Here is a 24,021-nt window from a genome sequence, read left to right as displayed (position 1 = left end):
TTCATTTTTAAAGAAACAAAACATTATTATTGTAATGAGGTACCGGCATAATACTATCAACATCCAAAGCCTGCTCTGTCTGTACTGGGGGGAATATTTAGAAAGATTTCTAATTAATATTGTTTAAGTATTTCCTTCCCCTTCTTTACTGTTTTAATCTCATATCTCTCTCAGGAAGGAACGTATTTTAATTGAGATTGTAAACATTATGAACTAATGCACGATTATTAATTCATAATCTTTGGTGTCATATACAGAATTCAGAGTTAGTAGTAATATGAACTAGTCAAAATATGCGCATTTCAAATTCGACTCCAGGCGGTGACTAGCCATACATAAGTCATAAGCCCGAGCCGTCCAGTTGGGGAACCCTCAGGGCTACCATCTGTTGCTACCCATTTTGGAGGACGTCAAGTTGAACCTTGAAAGTGCTATAGTTCCTTACACCATCTGTCAAAAGTTTCCTTGAAATATGTTGCGCTATTCAGTCGATTAATTTCAACAGTATTAATTATTAATAATAATCAATACTGTTGAAATAATAATAATGTTGAATAATAATAAGCGACTTAATACAATTCAGCTGCTTAAATTACATGAATGATGTACTACTCCTAGCTTTTAGTGATTAAACTATGTTAAACAAGCCAAAGCATTATTACACACTAAATATTCTTTCCATTATAATGAGAGATCAACCGTTACTTAATATAAACTCACTGCCGTGGTATCAGCATAGTCATTAAATATATCTTATCTATTTATTCGTAAATTACACATTAAAATTCTACTTCATATTCTATATTTACGCTAAACCACATTGAGATGTCCGTTATTAGTGAAACATTAGTGATTGGTGACTCGAAACAAAATCAGATCATCAGATGTATCAGATGCCAAGCTTTTCTAAGGCATTCTTGACGTCAACGATACTTAAGCTCGTAGCTTTTAACAGGACCGTCATGGGCAACGAACTTCTTACCGCAAGATTTTTAAAATATTCCAGGTTTGAGTAAATAGTGCTATGAGGATTTTCAATTTTCCAACTCGTCTTCTCTCACTGCAAGCATAGAAGCTCAGGACCTACGACAGGAAAGATGCCAAAATATCCTTTTGAACTGTGACAAATCCTCAAACTAATTGTTAAGAAAGAGTAGGCCACCCCCTGTCTTCCAAAGACTCTGGAGAATATATTTGTTGGGAGAGACATCTTTTGGAGCGTCTTAAGTAAATCAGCATGCAAACATTGTAGGGAAATGTGCGAGTGTGAGCATCAATAAATGTGCAGAACAGGGAAAGCGCTTGCAGCACAAAAATTTGCGATAGTTCTTTTTTGGACATTGAAGGGGCTTTTAACCACTCTGACATTAAGGCAGTTGTTGATGCGGCCTTGGGGAACTGTGTTGATAGTAAGATTTAAGGGTCTGGAGAAGACCCTTGCTAATGGATAGGATGGTGACCACCACTCTTCTGGGAGCTAGGATCAGTGCAAGGATAATTAGGGATAGTTTCCAGGATGATGTCCTTTCTCTTCTCTTGCGGAACCCGATTGTATACGACCTGCTAAATCTACTGAACCGCAATGGTGTCTTCGCACATCGTTACACAAATGACATTGTTTTTCTTGTGACTGATACTTACACCAGTCACAGTGATAAGCAATGTAACATTTATCATGGTATGAAACTAGTGTGATGGGTTTAGTCTTAACGTTAATCCGACCAAGGCCACCGCTTTCGCTTTTACGAGGGTGCGACAGTTGGGAGATCGCGGGTCCTTTCTTATTGTGTTAAGTGTTCCATTACTTAATTCCGTGGCACTCACTGTGGCACGTGTTACAAAAGCTAGACGATTGTTATTTTCTGTGGTTAGGGGCGGAATGGCGAAACCGGGAAGTCATAACTGTAATCTGATCCCTCTGATTTTGCAGGAACAGATTAGAGAGGTCGAACATATAATTCAGCAAAGCTTTAAATAACACTATTTGACTCGTTCCACAGGTGGAGGGTTATGAATAAAAGTTAAATAGTAATTGATGATCAAGTAAACAAATATAATTTTCCAGGTTAAATTTTCCTATATTTTATTATATATAAATTAAATTACTAATGAAACAGTAAGGAACTGCTGTTACCTCCTACGTTTCATCAAGATGTTCTTTTAAAGTGTGTGATATATGCAATAATGTAACGTCAATGTGAAAATTTCGTTAGTATTTCTGGTTATTGCGAAGGACGCAGGATGAAGAAAACTCCAAGGCCGGGAGGTGAATGTGTCATTTGTGTCCTACACTTTTCAGTCAACGCCATGTGAGTGTTAAGAATGTGACTTTCCTGCCAGATCCGGACTAGCTGCAACCAGTGCGCGGTCAATACAATGAGTACTGTGATTTTAAAATTCCAACTCACAGCGGAACATTTAACAGAATTTGTTATGGAATATAAGAAAAAAATTAAAATTTATATAAACCATAAAAAAGTCAGAGAAATTATCTATTCTGTATATTGATACCAAGTTCATAACACAGCTAAATTAGATAAAATGAGTTAATGGTAACTTAGGACAACATCTAAGTTTTAAATTATAAGCTATGTAGGCCGATAAATAAATAAGTACATAATGTGCACAAATCTGTTAATGAGATAATAATTCGTTATTATTGCAGAAGGACAGTTTCATAGCAGAATTCAAATTACTGATTGATATATAAGTTTGTTCTTGGACAATTTTTGAAGAAGAATAAAAGACAAATATCATAAACTGTATGTAAAATAAATAATATTTTTATATTTGCAAAGATGGTAAAATTTTTGTTTTACTCATTAATACTAAGAAGTGTATGATCCCATAATCGTGCCAAGTGGGAATTGAGCTCTAAGCCCTATTTCAGGGACTGCAGAATAAAATAACAAACGTATTTTTCTGCATACTTGGGATATCCTATCTTTAACCGGTTCAAGCGGTAATTGTTTGAGATAAAAAGGTGTAGCATGATTAAGCCTGGTTTCCGCCAACATGTAGGGGATAAAGAAACTGTTAATCACTTATATTGTGGTTTACACGTATCCTCTGGAGTGACGTACACCATTATTGAACTCAGTGTTGCCCATATAGAAATAAGGTTTCAAGCAAAATTTCAAGTCTGCAGGTCATTTTGATATATCGTGTGGACAGGCAGAAAGATATATGGACATGTAAATTTTCCAGACTCGAGTTTCATGCTTCAATAAAGCTCAGCCAATCAAAAGATCAACTTTTAAATTTATTTGGTAAAAATCAATATTCCCTTCATTTGTAAATTGAAATAATATTAAAGCTTCATACTTATCATTATGGGAGGAGTAGGTTTTCCATCCCTTTTCAAAAGTTAATTTTTTTAGAAAGGTAAAATAGGAAACCAGCAAATGAATCCATAAAACTACCCTTCTACCTTTGTTAAAGAAAACAAATCTCGTTTATCATGATTATAAGCATTAATATATTAAATGTGTGTGTATATATATATATATATATATATATATATATATATATATATATATATATATATATATATATATACACATTAACATATACAGGGTGATTCATGAAGTTCTCCCCCCACTTCTACAGCACATTGTACTAGTAAAAATAATGAAAAAATGTTATATAAACATAGGTCCGAAAACGCTTCGTTAGCGAGTTACAGCTAGCGAAAGATTTCGGCTGAATTCCTGGGTGAAGAGTAAAATAAAGCCATACTGAACTTTTGGAAAGGTTAATTAAGTAAGAAATATCGTGGATTCTTATGTATTTTTACCTGATAAAGCTAATAAAATAGGTTACAGAACTGTACCTGTAGTAGTTTTTGAGGGACTCAGGGTTAAATGCAAAACATTGGAGCACGAAACAATGTTTTTTTAAGTTTGATGTACAATAACTTTGTTAAATTGGTAATAAATACATAAAATCAACAAACATTAATTGTAGAGAATTTAATTCTGAGAAAATTGATATAATCAAAGTCTAAAATAAAACAGAAATAAGTACCAAAAAATCGATTTTATTCAGTATAATACATTTACTAGCTGTAAAGAAATACCGTACGGTATTTAGTTAAAATAAAACAAAAACAAAATGTTTGTGCCTTAATGATGAGATAAATTGAGAAAACAAGATTAACTGTTAAATAAATTTGTTTGTAAATAAAAATATCATGTTTTATTACGTTGTATTTTTTTTTTTAATAAAAATTTACATCAAATGTTTGAAAATAAATGAAGCAAACATTTTCCCATTATTGTTTACTAATCATCGAAATGCAGTTTTTTGTTTTATTAATTTCTAAGTTTGTAACGCACGAATAACAGCTGATCAACAATGGTATTCTGTACTGTTACGTTAGAACTGTGTATTAGTGGTGTTTTGCGAGCTACAGCAGGAGATCGGGTTCTGTGAATCGTGTTATTAAATGCAATTTTTCTGTGAGTTATAATTCGATTGTTTATTCAGCGAAAAAATGCCTCATCCACGATATTTCTTACTTAATTAACCTTTCCAAAAGTTCAGTATGGCTTTATTTTACTCTTTACCCAGGAATTCAGCCGAAATCTTTCGCTAGCTGTAACTCGCTAACGAAGCGTTTTCGGACCTATGTTTATATAACATTTTTTCATTATTTTTACTAGTAAAATGTGCTGTAGAAGTGGGGGAGAACTTCATGAATCACCCTGTATATGTGTGTGTATATGTATATATAATTTCAATAAATATTGAATCGCAAAGTACTTGCTCCGCCGGGACTCGAATCCGGATCTCTCACTTGCCGGGTGAATGTGCTACCATTATACCACAGAGCCCACACTTTTTACGATTCAATTATTATTTTGTATTTGGCCGTTTCTTTCACATATGTGTTTAAATAACCAAACTAACATATGATCGGAAGACCAAATACCTGTCAAATTACTTCTGTTTACATTCATTAAATTTGTATAAGTGGCAATAGCCTAATTTAATTTCAATAAATATTGAATTGCAAAAAGTATTTAAATATATAGTTTATTTTAGTTTTATCCCTCCTCCTCGATTTATATTCAAAATTTAATAAGACGTCCATTTTTATGTACACAAGAGTACAAGCTGTTTACTAATTACAATTAATTATTAAGTAATTGGGGGCATAATGTGTTTGAATGGCTACATATATATTATATCTGTGTGTGTGTGTGTGTGTGTGTGTGTGTGTGTGTGTGTGTGTGTGTGTGTGTGTGTGTTTTAATATGAGTTTACTTTATACTTTTATTATATTTTACATGTTGTACAAATTATAAAAATTTAATATTACAATAATAGTTTATATAAATAATATATAATGGCTATGTGGCTATGACATATAAGATTCTTAGATATAGTTTAAATCGTACTTTTACTTAATACGCCATACTGGTGAGCAAGTTTATTTGGAAGAAGACGATATTCATTAAAATTCAGATCAACGTAAGAATTCAGACGTATTCTATTCACAAAGAAACAATTGTGAACAATATGTACAATGTGAATCGATAAACGAAAAATGTAAATATATTACTTTGACAGGTTTGTTTTGTTTATTCTCCTTTGTATTAAAAATGAACAAAGGATTGATATCAATGCTAAGTCAATCCTTTCTCTGTCGTATCCTTGTTCCATTTACACTGTTAACTTCAGTTAGCAAGTGTATTAATTTCCATTAGTAATTGGCTGTCTGTAATAGTACCTTACAAATCTCTTATATTTACAATATTTTGATCTTAATGTTGAATTTCTTTCGCAGAACAATGTTGAAAATATTTTAAATTGTATACAATTTCAATTTTTTTAAACAAAAACATTATTGCTTATGCAATGTGTATAAAAAAATTATGATGATAAAGAGAATGCGTCCGGTGTGTAGGACAAAACTGCTATTAAAATATATTTTGTTCTTATTTACTTATATTTACAGCGGGGAACAAATTAATAGACCGTCAATACTCACAGTACACCTCTGGCAAGTGGGAAAGTTACGCATCTTCATCGACTCCTGCAGTCTGTTCAATCAGATACCAACATTCGATCATTCAAATAATGCCGCTTTACCAATCTTCTGCTTTCTTAGATTTTAGGTCTTCCCTCTGCATTATATATAGAGAACCAATCCCAGACTTCAACCAAAGACTCCTCTCTGGATAATAGTCTGGTCAGAGCCAAGGAATGGCTATATTTTTGTGTGTTATTCTTCGTACAACCATCTCCAGGAGAATAAAGCATGTCTGGAGTCGTATCGTTCTGAATCTCCGTATAATCACTACAAATCTAAGTGGATAAGTTCAGAAATTGGCCAAATCCAAGCAGATAAGTTCAAAACTTACAATGGCTAGTGAGGAACTCAATAAGGCAATATTCACTTCCAAATCTCATCGTTAGACATACTAATACTTCAACTAGCCTGGCGGTTTAAGAATTCGTGTCACTTCCTACCATAGTTTTTGCCAATTCTCTGCATAGTAAAAACTCGAAATTTAAGCACTTGGTGTTTTCCGTCCAATCAGTGACCTAGTTTCACTGACCGGGTTATTCAGTAAAACTTAATATTCCTCTCAAGTAAGCAAGCACGTTCCAAAAATAATCTATACTTATGAAACAAATAAAGTTGTCAAATTTTATATTCGAAATTTTACGTCGATCTTACACTTCCTTAATCCCTTAATTTTTAAATAGTTGTAATCGCAAAAGGAAATACTAAATGCTGTATTTTTATAGCACTTAAAAGCATAATATTTATTCGTATATGACGCCAATAAAATTGTGCATCAATAGAATCTCCTGCCCCTTTAAAATAAAGTAATCACTCTTTATGGAATATTCTAGCATACAGTAGGTTGCCCTACAATACAGTAATATGCAGGCCTATAAATCAATTAAATTTACAAATGCGTATATTTTAGGGGGAAGCTTAAACATAGGTAAAAGAATAAACTTTGAAAATGATAAAATAATTATTTATTTTAGAAATAAAGTGTATATATATATATATATATATATATATATATATATATATATTATCCTCATAACATTTTGAATAGTAATCTAAAAAATAAGACAAATCCAATTTTAGAAAAAATTACAATATTAAATACAGATTACTAATAAGAAAATTACAACTGTGTCATTTAAATTTAACATATGTTTAAAAGGTCCACATGTGTATATCTAATTGTTTATTATTTATTTGTTTATTTAGAGGTTAATGTACACTGATGATGGTTAAAAACCGAAACACGTGTATGTGATAAAAAGTTTTTTAAAAAGGGTTTTAGTTACTTTCATTACATTAATGTATATAATAAAAAAACATAATCCAATAATAAAATAATCACACTGTTGATAATTATAACATTGGGTTATAATATTTATTCTTTACTAAAAGTTTCGAAACATTTAGTCTAGAAATGAACCTTATCTTAGCAGAGTATTATAAATATGGTTTATGGTATATTATATGGTTATTATATTTTAACCATCTGCATGTGCCAGAAAATTCGTTTGATCTACTTTGAGCCCAAGTAGTTCTATTATTGCGAATAAGAAACTCGATCATATTGATAGGAAGTACACTGTCTTAGAGTTAAAGCCTTCACAAATCTATTCTTTTGAGGGCAAGCAAATCGATGAGCATGGCACTTCTACGATCGATTTCAATGCTGTAAAAGAAGGCACACAAAGCTTCAGGTCAGCTCCAACATTTATATTTAGTTCGAAGGCAAATTTTACAGCATACAATACAAAACATTGTTTGAAATATTCCATCATCGTATAAGTACACAAGAGTTATCAATACAAATAGATTGAATCAATGCAATTGAATGGATTTAGTATCGGCTTAATGCACATCGTTGATCATTTATACATTTAGTATATTTTTTCTTTATGTTGTATTTGATATGCGTATAATTATTGAGTTACTGACTGAGATTTAGGGAAGCACATCACAAAAGTTCTTGGAAAAATTAATTTTCCAATGTTTGTCTATCCCCGCAATATCTCTCGAGCCAACTGAACTACAATCATAAAGCTTATTTCTATATAAACAACGTTGAATTCGATAATTAAACATTTCACTCCATGGGATTTGGCTGAGCGTTAGCGAAAATTTTTACATTAGCCTTACTATGGCAACGATAAACTTGCCGATTTAATTAATAGTAAAACAAGCATATAGCGACAAGTGTAGATATAGACTTAAATTATATATAAGAGATACAAAGTTAGCGAATCCTATCATTCGACACATAGTATGGCTTACTCCTTAATTACTTACAGTTTTTTACCTCTTTAAAAGTTTTCCTCTCAAGATCTCAAGACTAAAGATAAAAGTATAGGCCTTTATAAACAAGCTAAGTAAAATTATATTACATCCAAACATCTGACATAGTGACAGAATTAGGCTAACAAAATGAACTATAGATTTGAGATTTTTGCGTGCAATCCAAGCGAAATCTATTGCGTGACACGTGGTGTGCGCACTCAACCTGCCAAAGAGTATTAAAAGAAATTTATTTTTAGTAATTCCATCTTTGTAATAATCAAGTTGACAAAGACTTCTCACAGGATTACAATTTTTAATTATTAATTAGTTAAACAAAACTTTGAAAAATCTATTTCAATTATTTTTTTCTGGGATATATTTTACATGTATGCATATGAAGACTTCTTTTACATTTTAAAGAAATTGTAACGTAATTTTAATATACTTTAAAACACAAATGAGTGGTTTATCTCAGGTTACTGTAGGGGTTTGAGGTTACAGATCTTTCAGCGGTACCAGGTCCTTTCTGTTTGACACTCCTGGCTTCCTCACTGTAATCAATCAAAAATAGTCAATGGTGCTACACCTCAGGTTACTACAGGGGTTTGAGGAAGAGAGAGATCCTCCAGCTGTAACAGGTCCCTTCTGTCAGGTACTCTTGACCTCCTTGCTGTAATATATCACGTATGGTTAATGGTGCAACACCTCAGGGTACTACAGGGGTTTGAGGAAGAGAGAGATCCTCCAGCTGTAACAGGTCCCTTCTGTCAGGTACTCTTGACCTCCTTGCTGTAATATATCACGTATGGTTAATGGTGCAACACCTCAGGGTACTACAGGGGTTTGAGGAAGAGAGAGATCCTCCAGCTGTAACAGGTCCCTTCTGTCAGGTACTCTTGACCTCCTTGCTGTAATATATCACGTATGGTTAATGGTGCTACACCTCAGGTTACGATAGGGATTTGAGGAAGTGAGAGATCCTCCAGCTGTAACAGGTCCCTTCTGTCAGGTACTCTTGACCTCCTTGCTGTAATATATCACGTATGGTTAATGGTGCTACACCTCAGGTTACGATAGGGATTTGAGGAAGAGAGAGATCCTCCAGCTGTAACAGGTCCCTTCTGTCAGGTACTCTTGACCTCCTTGCTGTAATATATCACGTATGGTTAATGGTGCTACACCTCAGGTTACGATAGGGATTTGAGGAAGAGAGAGATCCTCCAGCTGTAACAGGTCCCTTCTGTCAGGTACTCTTGACCTCCTTGCTGTAATATATCACGTATGGTTAATGGTGCTACACCTCAGGTTACGATAGGGATTTGAGGAAGTGAGAGATCCTCCAGCTGTAACAGGTCCCTTCTGTCAGGTACTCTTGACCTCCTTGCTGTAATATATCACGTATGGTTAATGATGCTATACCTCAGGTTACTATAGGGGTTTGAGGAAGAGAGAGATCCTCCAGCTGTAACAGGTCCCTTCTGTCAGGTACTCTTGACCTCCTTGCTGTAATATATCACGTATGGTTAATGGTGCTACACCTCAGGGTACTACAGGGGTTTGAGGAAGAGAGAGATCCTCCAGCTGTAACAGGTCCCTTCTGTCAGGTACTCTTGACCTCCTTGCTGTAATATATCACGTATGGTTAATGGTGCAACACCTCAGGGTACTACAGGGGTTTGAGGAAGAGAGAGATCCTCCAGCTGTAACAGGTCCCTTCTGTCAGGTACTCTTGACCTCCTTGCTGTAATATATCACGTATGGTTAATGGTGCAACACCTCAGGGTACTACAGGGGTTTGAGGAAGAGAGAGATCCTCCAGCTGTAACAGGTCCCTTCTGTCAGGTACTCTTGACCTCCTTGCTGTAATATATCACGTATGGTTAATGGTGCTACACCTCAGGTTACGATAGGGATTTGAGGAAGAGAGAGATCCTCCAGCTGTAACAGGTCCCTTCTGTCAGGTACTCTTGACCTCCTTGCTGTAATATATCACGTATGGTTAATGGTGCTATACCTCAGGTTACTATAGGGGTTTGAGGAAGAGAGAGATCCTCCAGCTGTAACAGGTCCCTTCTGACAGGTACTCTTGACCTCCTTGCTGTAATATATCACGTATGGTTAATGGTGCAACACCTCAGGGTACTACAGGGGTTTGAGGAAGAGAGAGATCCTCCAGCTGTAACAGGTCCCTTCTGTCAGGTACTCTTGACCTCCTTGCTGTAATATATCACGTATGGGTAATGGTGCTACACCTCAGGTTACGATAGGGATTTGAGGAAGTGAGAGATCCTCCAGCTGTAACAGGTCCCTTCTGTCAGGTACTCTTGACCTCCTTGCTGTAATATATCACGTATGGTTAATGGTGCTATACCTCAGGTTACTATAGGGGTTTGAGGAAGAGAGAGATCCTCCAGCTGTAACAGGTCCCTTCTGACAGGTACTCTTGACCTCATTGCTGTAATATATCACGTATGGTTAATGGTGCTACACCTCAGGTTACTACAGGGGTTTGAGGAAGAGAGAGATCCTCCAGGTGTAACAGGTCCTTACTGTCAGGTACTCTTGACCTCCTTGCTGTAATATATCACGTATGGTTAATGGTGCTACACCTCAGGTTACTACAGGGGTTTGAGAAAGAGACAGATCCTCCAGCTGTAACAGCACGTCACTGCATGATACTCCTAATCTACTCCTCTAATCAATTACCTGTCAGTGAAGGTATATTTCAGTTTACTATATTGGTTTGAGGACAAGACATACACTCCAGCACTTATTGACCGATACCCTTGACCTCCTCCCTGTAATCAATCACATATGATCAGTGGAGGTGCACGTCGGGTTACTATAGGGGTTTTACTACAAGACAGATCCTCCAGTGTAACAATCACCTTACAGTGTGATACACCTGATCTCTCAGCACCTTCTTGTCTGATAGTGGAAACTCTTAACATCAAAATTAAGAAAATGTTACAATCGATAAAAGTTACAACTTTGAATTTTACATGTGCACTTTTTTATTATTTATAGTTGTACGCTTTCATTTTTTCAGTTATTTTTAACATAATATTTATATCTTATATTTCATACAAACGTAAATGGTAATACTTTGGAAAATAATATTTACGATAAGACTTAGATAATAATACTGTCAGAACAGCTTGCATTTGTTTTCTTCAAAGTGCTTTGTTTGTTGAACATCTGATGGGTATGAGACAGTTTTCTCGCATAAAATGTATTTTCTTATGGCTTTTATTTAGAGACCATCCTGTCCCTCTGAGGAAGATCGTACACAAATCTGGGGATTTATATTATCGTGATAAAAAGTGCAATATTATAAGGGGGTCACAAATCTTTAATACAGTTTTTTAATAATATGCAATAAATAAAACGGTGGTTCTTTGATGACAACTGGTTAAACGTTTGCAATAGAACATTTAAGAAGTTTCCTTAGTCTATCCCTACACGGTATAACTTTTACCTACCTTTCTGAAATCTTTTGTATGAATACATCCTCACAGAAACAAATATAAACAATTATTATTTCACAACGATTGATTTTACTAACGGATTCTTTCCAGCGGTCAATATTTTTACATACAGATAAATTTTGCAATAGATAAGCTATGTAAATTTCAATGCGCAACACGAATGTAATTGTTTAAACTAATTAACTAATCATCGTGCACTTTCATATTCTCTCCACAGTAGTATTTTCAACATATCTCAAATTTACATTTTGTACAATAATATGAGTTTTGTGCACATCTAAAAAACAAGCCCCTTTACCTCAAGAAAGTTTGTGTTTTGTTAATCAGGAAAACTAGAGTTATTGATCAAAGTTCTACCAAATAGAAAACACATGTACTAATCAAACAGGATACCGCCAGAATGCACTGCATTGATGCGCAGACACACAAATATTATTAGTTTCATATTAGTTTCTATAAAAAAGCATAGAAATGATTTAGATAAGATTTATCTAACTAAGCTATTATTATTAAATTTTGTTAATCTTCGTACTATACTCAATATGTACAATAACATGTATTATTCAGTTTCTGTTTGAATTCACCATTACTCTTATAACTCATTTCGAGCAAAATTTTGAATAACCAATGTGTGTCAACATATCAAATATCATCTAGCAGCCTCTGCCCTTTCCCTTTAACTGAAAATAAATGTGATCAGTATTGCATTTTAATAGGGATAATAATGTTAATAGATAAATTTATGGAAATGTGTAGTTCCATGTTTCCACTGCAGAGATTTTTATGTTATAATTTGTCAATAAAGGCATAATACCAAATCTATATTAATCATATTAAAGGTAGGTTAGCTTAGTTTGGCAACAGTAATTTTAATGTTTGTAATTTGAAAGACAGTCTTAAATAAAATTAATTATTTCTTTTTTATCGTTGCACAGACAAACAAGATTAGGCTAATATTTGAAAATTTTGTTTCCCCATTTTTACGTTCAAACAATAGGTAGATAAAACAAACTCGTATAACTTAGCAGAATTGTGTTCACTACTGAATTTATTTAAGTGATTATGCTAAAATGTGACTACGCTGAAATGATCACAGTAAATTAAATCTTTAGTTATTATTTTGATAATTTTAGGCACTGAAGATGTTAACGTACCTTTTACCAAGAATGATGTGTGATTTTCCAAAGCGTATTTCATACATTCGTAGATGTATTTGTATTGAACCTAAAAAATAAATAAAATTAGTACGCAACTCTTTCAATCAAACTTATAACTTGGCTAGTAACGTAAATTATTACAATTTGCTAGGAGACAAATACCCGTACCTAAATAAACCATATTAACAATCGAAACGTATTAAACTTTTACCTCAGTTGTATATTTAATTATGTTTTTATGCCATAAAAATCATCATTAAATATAAAACATAGTAATACATGTACCAATATAGATTTACTTTAGTTCCTGATTATCGCTGTCTGTTCCAATGTCAATTCTTGGATTTAAAAAATAAATGTATACTATAATCAAAACTGTTTGTTTGCCTCGAAATTATCAAGGTGAATTCTTTCCAAGTCTCTCTTGCCGCCTGGATCTATGAAATAGAGATCCTTTATATTCTGGAAAATCTCTGGTCACCGTGACCAAGTGACCTATTAGAAACTGCCATCTGATTCCATCAGCCGCAGGGATGTCTCTCGTACAACATAACCTCTAGAAGCTCGTAGTTTCCTACAGTAAATCACTTCTTGGAGTCCTAAGTTTTAGTTTTGGGTAGGGTACGATAAGCGGACCCGGTTTTTTATATCGAAATTAGCAAACTATATTACTTAATTAATCATAACCATCGATATAATCAATCGACACTGATTAATTATTTTGAACCATTAACTTAAATAATCTACATCAACAGCTGTAGATAATACTTTCAAATAATACTCGTAATATAGTTCAATTATTTATAAGTAACATTTTATTATTAAAAATGACAGTCAATTTTAGAAAACTAAACAACATTGCTTTGAAAGATGATAAGACATGTTTTTTTGTGACTTCAACATGTTGGACTCGTAACGAAAAACCCATTATGTGAAATTTGTGGGAAAGAAACAACTGTAACTGTGAGAGGAGCAAATATGGTCGTCTTCAGTTTTCCTAATGTTGGTTATAATAATTTGTTTGATTACTGTAAATATTAAATTCATAATTTAATTTAAAACATATGATTTTTATTGAGGACTATAGATACTTTTATATCGATTGATAGTGTAGGATTTGGGGTGCGAATATTAGGTATCGATGATTCATTCTTCTATATAAAAAACCGGGTCCGCTTATCTTATCCTACCCTTAGTTTTTTCTCCTGAATCCGAATTAGTGTCTATTATTTAATAAAATCAGGTAAGTTTTCATTGGGGTTTTGTTATTTAACTATTTGTTATTTTGTTGTTAACAGTCGTTCTGATATTTATTTTTATATCGTTATAATTCATCGTGTTATTGGTTCTAATATCAATTTTAATATCAGTCTATAGTTTATCTTGTTATTATATTGTAATTAATGGTGTTGCCGTTGAAATTAAATAAATTAATAAAAATTATAAGATCTAGTCTCTTAAAATATTTGTTCTCTCAAAGATGTATTATCTTGAACAATGTAGCCACTCTAAGTTATGTAGGGCCACTAAGCCTTCAGAATCACCTTGCCCTCTGGAAGTCTTCAGTCCTTGGAATTCCCGGGCCTATGGAGATATCTTCTAAGCCTTTTATGTCCGGCCACTGGAAACCGTTGTTTTATGGAGCATTTCTTTGAGGTCTTATGGTTTCCGGAAGATCCCGGTTTCAAACACTACCGAAGTTCTAAGAAAAACTGACCTAAGGAAGTACTGAGCTTCTAGCAATATCAGCCCCTAAGACCACAATATAGTTTTAGTCTGAATCCACCAGGTTACACTTGAGTTCTATCATTTTCTGGCTCCAGTCGGTACCTGAGGTTTCATTGCCTTTTTCACTATCCTACTGGCTTGTAATGTTATACTGTACATTAAGTTTGATTATTTCTTACTACAATCTCCCCAACCTAAACTAAGTCACTACAACCTGTTTGCCCAATAAATGAGTGCCTATTATGAACATTCGACACAAAGGAATCTACCAATTTTACCAAAGAAATATACTAATTTTGATAAGTCTTGCAGGGCAGTTGTTATATGGGAAATAATTGTTCCTGAATTTCCATCAATGTGCACCAAAAGCAATCAACTGAGTATTTTATCAACTCAGTGTGATGTAATCTAATATATATACAACCGCATGTGTAACTGACTGACTGACTCACTCACTCACTCACGTATACTAATTCTAACCTACTTCCAGATGAGTTAGAGACTTGAAATTTGGTACACAGATAGCTTTCCACGTGTAACCACCAGGAAAAATCCCGAAAAGTGAGAATTTTTCATTTTCAAACCCCTCAAAAAAATTCCCAAAAAATCGCGCATTCTTCACCCCTGCAGGCATTTTTTTGTAAGCCCGATAGCGGGCGAACCGTTGGAGCTAGCTCGGATCTGACGGAAAATTCATGGTCAGGAATGAAGTGAACTACAAAAAAGGTCTAATGACTTTTTGCTCTATCTTCCATGGTTAAGCGACAAAACGCTCGAACATTTGAAATTCCAGAGATTTTTTCGATAAAAATATAATGTTTCAAGCCCGATAGCGGCCGAACCGTTGGTCGTAGCTCAAATCTGATTGACCCATCAAATTAGCAAATTGCGCGATCTACAGAAAAGGTCCAGTAATCTTTTGCCCTATCTCGATTGGTTTGGCCGAAAAAACGTGATTATGTACAATTTTGTTGTAACTTTTACGCGAAACTTTTGTTTTTGGGGTCGATAGCGGCGAAACCATTGGTCGGAGGTCAAAATAAGACTAACGTTTTATTTAGGAAATAAGATGACCTACAAAAAAGGTCCAGTGACTTTTTACTATATTTCCCTTAGTTTGACCGCAAAACGCGATTAAGTGAAAATATTGGACATTTTCGCCTAAAAATTTACATTCCGGGGCTTGATAGCGGCTAAACGGTTGGTCGTAACTCAAAACAAATTTTAAACGGGATTTTAGGAAATCACGTGATCTACAGAAAAGGTTCAGTGACTTCGGGAGTTGGCTGAGCGTTAGCTAAGCGTCAATAGTAGATAGGGACAGAGGAATATTTATTATGTTCACAGACACAATACCCTCTAAAAAAGGCCCAAGTGTGTCATTAACCCCCGGTAATATTAACCCCCCCCCGGGGATTTTCCTGGTATGACCTGATAACCTCCTGTACAATTCAACCCCCTGATGTGTTAACCCCCCTGGTAACATTAAACCCCCCCAGGGAATTTCCTGCCATGACCTCATGTCCGAATTTTACAGTCACCAAATCTCTTAACCCCCCCCCCCTGGGAAGATCCTGGTATGACCAGATAACCCCTGGAGACTTATCCCCCGGTAACGTTAACCCCCCCTGGGAATTTGTTCATATGACCAGACAATATCCTGACGAAATTAAACCCCCTCTTGTCTTAACCTCCTTAACATTAATCACCCACCCAGGGAATTTCTCGCCTTGACTAGATAGTCTCCTGGTGATATTAAACCCCCTGTTCGACTTAAAATACTGCCTTGAGGTCGGTTTTTATTATGTTTATACTAAACAATTCAAGATAGCTGACCCGTGCAGACTTTTCTCCCGAGCTCATTTCTGGCTAAACCATAGGTCGTAGATCAGATCTGAGGGCACAATCGAAAGACAAAATTAAATTTTCGACAAGAAATGTGCAGTCACTTTTTGTCGTATCTCTAACGGTTATCTAATATATATACAACCGCATGTGTAACTGACTGACTGACTGACTCACGTATACTAATTCTATCCTACTTCCAGATGAGTTAGAGACTTGAAATTTGGTACACAGATAGCTTTCCACGTGTAACCACCAGGAAAATCCCGAAAAGTGAGAATTTTTCATTTTCAACCCCTCAAAAAAAAATTCCCAAAAAATCCGCGCATTCTTCACCCCTGCAGGCATTTTTTTGTAAGCCGATAGCGGGCGAACCGTTGGAGCTAGCTCGGATCTGACGGAAAAATTCAATGGTCAGGAATGAAGTGAACTACAAAAAAGGTCTAATGACTTTTTGCTCTATCTTCCATGGTTAAGCGACAAAACGCTCGAACATTTGAAATTCCAGAGATTTTTTCGATAAAAATAATGTTTCAAGCCCGATAGCGGCCGAACCGTTGGTCGTAGCTCAAATCTGATTGACCCCATCAAAATTAGCAAATCGCGCGATCTACAGAAAAGGTCAAGTAATATTTTGCCCTATCTCTATTGGTTTGGCCGAAAAACGTGATTATGTGCAATTTGTTTGTAATATTTACGTGAAAAGTCTGTTTTTGAGGTCGATAGCGGCGAAACCATTGGTCGGAGGGCAAAATAAACCAAAGGTTAGATATAGGAAATGAAGTGATCTACATAAAAGGTCTAGTGACTTTTTGCTCTATCTCCATTAATTTGGCCGCAAAATTGCGATTAAGTGAAAAGATTTGGAAATTTTCGCCTACAAATTTGCATTCTCCGGGCTTGATAGCGGCTAAACGGTTGGTCGTAGCTCAAAACAAAATTCCATCGGGATTTAGCAAATAATGTGATCTACAAAAAAGGCTCAGTAACATTTTGCCCTATCCTCAACGGTTTGGCCTCATAACGCGTTTTAAAGTATTGATTTTTATGTTTTACGTGATAATTTTTTAGACTGCCCAGTGCAGTCTTTTGTCCTATACTCTGTACTGCCTAAATCATAGGTCGTAGCTTAAATCTGATGGCATAATCGAAAGAAAAAATTCAAATTTTCGACAAGAAAGGTCCAGGCACTTTTTCTCGTATCTCTAACGGTTATCCTATATTATATACAGCCGCATGTGTAAACCTGACTGACTGACTGACTGACATATAGGTGATACAAATTCTAACATAGTTCTAGAAGTGCTGGAAACGTGAAATTTTGCACGCACGTCGCACGTATCTTCAAACCTCCGGGAAAAGTCTGAAAACCGGATTTTTTTACTTTTTGAACCCCTCAAAAAATTCCCGAACGGACCCCCTGTTTTGCCCCCTCAGGCTTTCCTTTGAAGCCCTATAGCGGGCGAACCGTTGGAGCTAGCTTCGTATCAGGAATGAAGTGAACTACAAAAAAAGGTCTAGTGAGTTTTTGCTCTAACTCCATCGGTTCGGCCGCAAAACGCGATTAGATTAAAAATATTTGGAAATTTTCGCCTAAAAATTTACCTTTCGGGGCTCGATAGCGTCTAAACGGTTGGTCGTAGCTCAAAACAAATTTTCAATGGGATTTAGTAAATGGCGTGATCTACAAAAAAGGTTCTATAACTTTTTGCCCCTACCCTCAATGGGTTTGGCCGCATAACGCGTTTTAAAGTATTAATTTTCTAAGTTTTACGTGAGATTTTGTTTTCTGGGTTTTATTGCGGCCAAACTCCTAACTGTAGCACAGATTAAAAATTTGATTTTATTACTAATTAAGCGATCTACAAAAAAGGTCCAGTGACATTTTGCTCTATCTCCATTGGTTCGGCTAATAAATGTAAATATTTCGTAATTTCTTTTTAATAACTTTGTTTCTAGAGTCGATAGCGGCAAAACGGTTAGTTCTAGCTTAAATGTAAAAAACTTTAATGACTAACAATTGATGGGATCTACAAAAAAAGTAATGTACCTATTTCTTGTATGTCCTTTAATCAGCCAGAAACACGTTATAAATAGCTAAATATTTGTCGTAGATTGGCAATTTTTGGAGTTTTTAAATTATATTTTCTAATATTTGTGTAATTCATTCCAGATTCAGTTTGCACTTGCTTTGCTACGTTTAACGAGTGAATACAACTCCACATTATAAACTGGCTGAGCGTTAGCTAAGCGTCAATAGTAGATAGGGACAGAGAAATTTTTATTATGTTCACAGACACAACACCCTCTAAAATAGGCCTAATTGTGTCATTAACCCCCGGTAATATTAACCCCCCCTCGGGATTTCCTGGTATGACCTGATAACCTCCTGAGTAAATTAAACCCCCTGATGTGTTAAACCCCCCTGGTAACATTAAACCCCCCCAGGGAATTTTATGGCATGGACCTCATGTCCGAATTTTAACAATCACCAAATCTCTTTAACCCACCCTTGGAAAGTTCCTGGTATGACCAGATAGCCCCCCTGATGTCTTAACCTCTGGTAACATTAAAAATCTCCCCCCAGGGAATTACCTGGCATGACCTCATGTCCAAATTTTAACAATCACCAAATCCCTCTTATCCCCGAATATGCAAGCGTAAATTTTAATCGCTTATCCCCGAATTTGGCTAATACCCAAATGGGGGCCTGGGGGCGTAGCCCCCAGCGAGCCGAAGGCGAGTATATTACTACTACTATACTTTAAATAAATGGTTAAACTTAATTTATATTCTGATGATTATAGCTAGAAATAATAAATAACTCAGTATGATACAAATGTGAACTTTAATGATGATAAATTAATTTACATACAGGTTTGAATTTTGAAACAAGATGGAGGATACAATAATGGTAAATTTTTAAATACAGTTCTTAAATTTTAGGGCAGGGTGGTCGTGCTGGCTTAATGAAATAGAAATATTAGCTATTGTTTTTAATAAAAGATATTGTAATTTGAAAAATAATTGTGTTAAATTTTTAATTATATTAATTTTGAATTGTTAGCCAAATCGAATGTTCCTGGGTTTTATTTTCTTCCAATGGATCACTGTTAAACTTAAAAGGAAATTTCTCACCCAATGTCTGTCTTCTGCTTCTCTGTACTTCAGTGATAAGAGGAATTTAATAAATTAATCTTTCTTTTGAATCAAATACTGCTGAATAAAATGTAACCAGTTTATTTATTTAATATAATAATCTTGCTTCACTTCTTCTATATCCCTCTCTCCTCTAAACTTTTAAACCTCTGCTCTCTTCACTCTTCAACAATCATCCCTGCACACTGTATCACTGACTTTAGTTTACTTTATAACTTTTGAGTTTTATATGTAATAAGGTGAATTTTGATTAATTTTGATATATTTAATTTTGTATTTATTATGGTTTGTATTAAAATTTGAAACAATTTATAAATAATTATTCCTTAATTATTTAATTATTATTACTAGTAAATTTCTAAATTAAATTAAGTATTCATATGAATGTGAGATGGGTGTATGAAATGAGTCATTACAATGAATAGTTACAGTTTAAAATTAAATCATTACGTGATTGAGTTTGTTTGTTTTGTTTACATGTCTTAGGTTTAACTTAAATGTCATTTCAAACTCTCATATTCATATAAATATTATCCATTTCATATGTTTACTAACCTCTGTTTGCACCATACAACACCTCTGCTTCCTTATCTTTTGAACTATGTCAAATATGTTGAGTGTGCAGTTCCACTTTTTTATCAACCTCATTAGGGCGTCAAGGGCTATAAATGTACCTGTTCTGCCAACACCTGCGCTAGAATCATTTATACAAAAGGATAATTACATATAATGTTTGAGTAGCTGCTTCCCGTTTTAAATTTCTTACATGTTTAAATTTGTGAGGATTACTTACCAACAGTGTACAACCATATAGTGCTTTTTGCCTTTTTTTCGTTTGCTCATGCGTTGCACAGCGTTGACAAACTTCACCATTACGTCTGGTGATTCTGGCACTCCAAATTCGGGCCATCCAATGAAGAGAAACTGTTTCACCTTCAGTAAAACACCCGCCTACAACATGTTTAAAAATATATTAAAATTCATCGGGTCAAAGATGTTTTAATGTTTTCTCATTAACACGATACCTGCGGCAGACATGAGTGTTGGTGTTTGAATTAGTTCGTCTTGTTAATGAATCGGTATATACGAGAAGTTTACCAGTACATGGTCGTGCCTCCAGAAGAAGCTAGCTACAATAAATAAAGTCACAGTACCTTACAATTATCACATTTTTTTCATAGAATATTTGATCATTCGAGTTTCAGGTTTCGGTATCTTTTCTTCAGATTTCTTCACCCTGTTGGAATAAAAAACCTATTAAAGACACGTTTGGTAATATATACAAAATTTTCCACCTTCCAAAAAATAAACTAGGGGCGATGAAAGCTGATCTAGCATTTTTCACTGTGGCGAGGAAAGCCTTTTACTACTATTCGTAATTATTGGCTAAATTAAATTAAGTACAAACCAAATAGTCCAGCAATAAGCACTTTTCTGGCATGAATATTCCAAGCAACAAATTTTGCTCAATAACGGGGAATAAAAAGTGTGTACAGAAAGTTCAAAGAGTAACGGGGAATCAATAGACCCTATAAGTGGTAATGCCACTAACCATCTTTAAATTGAAGTCCACGACAAGTAACGCCACATCTCAGAAGAGTATATTTGAAGATGCTGTTTCTTTACAACCTCTTAGTATATTTTAGTCATGTAGGCCTACACTGAAATCAATCCCAGCATTAAAACTCTGTCTCAATGTTAGCAGTGCTAGAGTGACTCTCGTTATCAAGCTTTTGAGCAACATTTAATGAATAAACCAGAAGTTATGCAACTTCTTTGGTTTTTACCGATAAGATAACAAACACTTGAAACAACATATCATCAAAACACCATTGGTGTATGTCGATTACGCTCGTCACCCGTAGAGTATGAGATGCTGATGATTTATGAACCTTGGTAAAACGTCGCGTCGGTTAGTTCAGCATTATTGGGAAATGTATACCAAAAATAATTCTACTAACTTAAATATTAGTAAATTAGCCACCATATCGAAGAACTAAGTAAAATACAAATGTTTACAATGGATGCCGCACTGCAGAGACATAACGCCACTATGTCCAAGTGCAGGCGAGGCTGGACATAGTAGTTCACATTACAATAAAATACTTTAAATTCCATACGTCTCCCTGGAGGAAATAGGTTATAAATTACCTCGGCAATAATGTCAAATCCAAGTCAAGACCAAAAAAGTTGGATCGAGTCATTTATTTTACTTTCATTGGATTCCAAACTCACAACACTAGGCACCTTTTAGAACCAGTAGCACCGGATTGTATCAAACTGATCATGATTGAATTTACAAACGAATGACAAACAAAAGGAAGCTTCTGGACTTCCAGTTCCACTGGATTTCATAAAAATGTCTTGATGTACTTCCGTAGGACAAAAGGAACTTTTGGATCTATAATACCAAACAGTTACTAGTGGCAGCACCTAAAGTTGCACCAAGAAGCAGGATACCGTATGTGGTACGGTGGCTAAGCGTCGAGACATGCAGGGACTGTTTGGGTCAGATAATCTGTTCACTCTCAAGCGCGACATTCCTGTCAGTTAAAATGATGAAATTTATTTTTAATTTGGAAAGATTTTTTAACATGTTCACATTATATTCACCATTGTTTAAATAACGTTCCCGAAGAAAATTTATGACATCCCATTAGGCAATTAAATTATTAGCCTAAATTTAGAACGTTTTATAATCAATTAGGCCCAAAAAAAACATGTGAAGGTTTTATATATGTAAAAGCGATGCTTCTACAGTAACTATATGGGTTATAACTTCAGAGAGTAGCATCTTGGCTATTTTATTTATTTCTGACTTTAAAATATTACATTTTGTATTTAATATAATTTAAGAAAGTTAAACGCTTTTAATATTATTTCATAATAACCTTAATTTTTTAAATAACAAAAGTTTCAATACCACCCCTCTCCCCAGGTCATACTTTCTATACGTAATGTAAAATATTCTAAAGGTCTTCCCTTCTACCGATTTTCTTTAGGCCTAATTTTAAGACGTCCCGTAATATTCTGGAACAAATTTAAAGCAAACCTCGTTGAATAATTAAATAAAATATATTTTTCTTCCCTTCAGAAATGGTATCTTAAAGGGGCTGTTAGCGGAAACCAGTTGTAACTCCGTCCTCTTCACTTCTGTTCAGCAATACACAAAATATTACTTCAAGGATTTTCTCTCAATCGTCAATCCTTCCTGGAGACTCTTATAATTTAACTACAACACCGATTCCACAAATTGAGCTGTATAACATGAGCTGTAACATAACAAGTTGTATCCATCTATTATCAAATTAAAACGTTTCTACTTTGTAATATACTAATATTCATGTCATATTTACCTTATCAGCAAGAATGGTTATAACGATATAATTTAACTACAACACCGATTCCACAAATTGAGCTGTACAACATGAGCTGTAACATAACAAGTTGTATCCATCTATTATCAAATTAAAACGTTTCTACTTTGTAATATATACTACTATTCATGTCATATTTACCTTATCAGCAAGAATGGTTATAACGATATAATTTAACTACAACACCGATTCCACAAATTGAGCTGTACAACATGAGCTGTAACATAACAAGTTGTATCCATCTATTATCAAATTAAAACGTTTCTACTTTGTAATATACTACTATTCATGTCATATTTACCTTATCAGCAAGAATAGTTATAACGATATAATTTAACTACAACACCGATTCCACAAATTGAGCTGTATAACATGAGCTGTAACATAACAAGTTGTATCCATCTATTATCAAATTAAAACGTTTCTACTTTGTAATATACTACTATTCATGTCATATTTACCTTATCAGCAAGAATAGTTATAACGATATAATTTAACTACAACACCGATTCCACAAATTGAGCTGTACAACATGAGCTGTAACATAACAAGTTGTATCCATCTATTATCAAATTAAAACGTTTCTACTTTGTAATATACTACTATTCATGTCATATTTACCTTATCAGCAAGAATGGTTCTAACTATATAATTCGAGAACTCTTCTTCCTTATAACACGTAATGACAATATTGTCGTACATGACAACTTCTTTCAGCCTTGGATAGTAAATAAAGCCTTCCTACGAACAAAGAGAATTTATTTTAAATGGAAATTATATTAGACAAACTGTATAGCTAATGATTTAATTTCATCTATAAACTTTTGACATTATTATGTAAGGCTCTACTTTCCATTTAACCTTACTGTACTCTTTTCAGTCATCCAAAATTAAATTTTGTTTATTATAGTTTTGGAAGGATAGTCACCCGCTATGGGTTGGTAAACACCAATTAAACAATA

General features: G+C 34.4%; 1 protein-coding gene across 1 annotated transcript in view; it reads right to left on the bottom strand.

Moving 5' to 3' along the window:
- Positions 1–7,313: 7,313 nt before the first annotated feature.
- LOC124357510 (receptor-type tyrosine-protein phosphatase H-like) overlaps positions 7,314–24,021 on the bottom strand; it is a 46,958-nt gene continuing 30,250 nt past the window's right edge. Inside the window, exons 11-15 of the mRNA XM_046809380.1 lie at positions 23,681–23,800; positions 20,476–20,633; positions 20,238–20,376; positions 12,948–13,017; positions 7,314–8,856 (exon numbers count right to left, since the gene is read on the bottom strand). Of these exons, the coding sequence (XP_046665336.1) occupies positions 8,801–8,856; positions 12,948–13,017; positions 20,238–20,376; positions 20,476–20,633; positions 23,681–23,800 (543 nt within the window). The 3' untranslated portion in view covers positions 7,314–8,800. The remainder of the gene's footprint in view (positions 8,857–12,947; positions 13,018–20,237; positions 20,377–20,475; positions 20,634–23,680; positions 23,801–24,021) is intronic.

Source organism: Homalodisca vitripennis, chromosome 3, assembly GCF_021130785.1.
Source record: "Homalodisca vitripennis isolate AUS2020 chromosome 3, UT_GWSS_2.1, whole genome shotgun sequence".
In the NCBI taxonomy this organism is placed as follows: domain Eukaryota; kingdom Metazoa; phylum Arthropoda; class Insecta; order Hemiptera; family Cicadellidae; genus Homalodisca; species Homalodisca vitripennis.
This window is presented reverse-complemented; position numbering and strand designations above follow the sequence as displayed.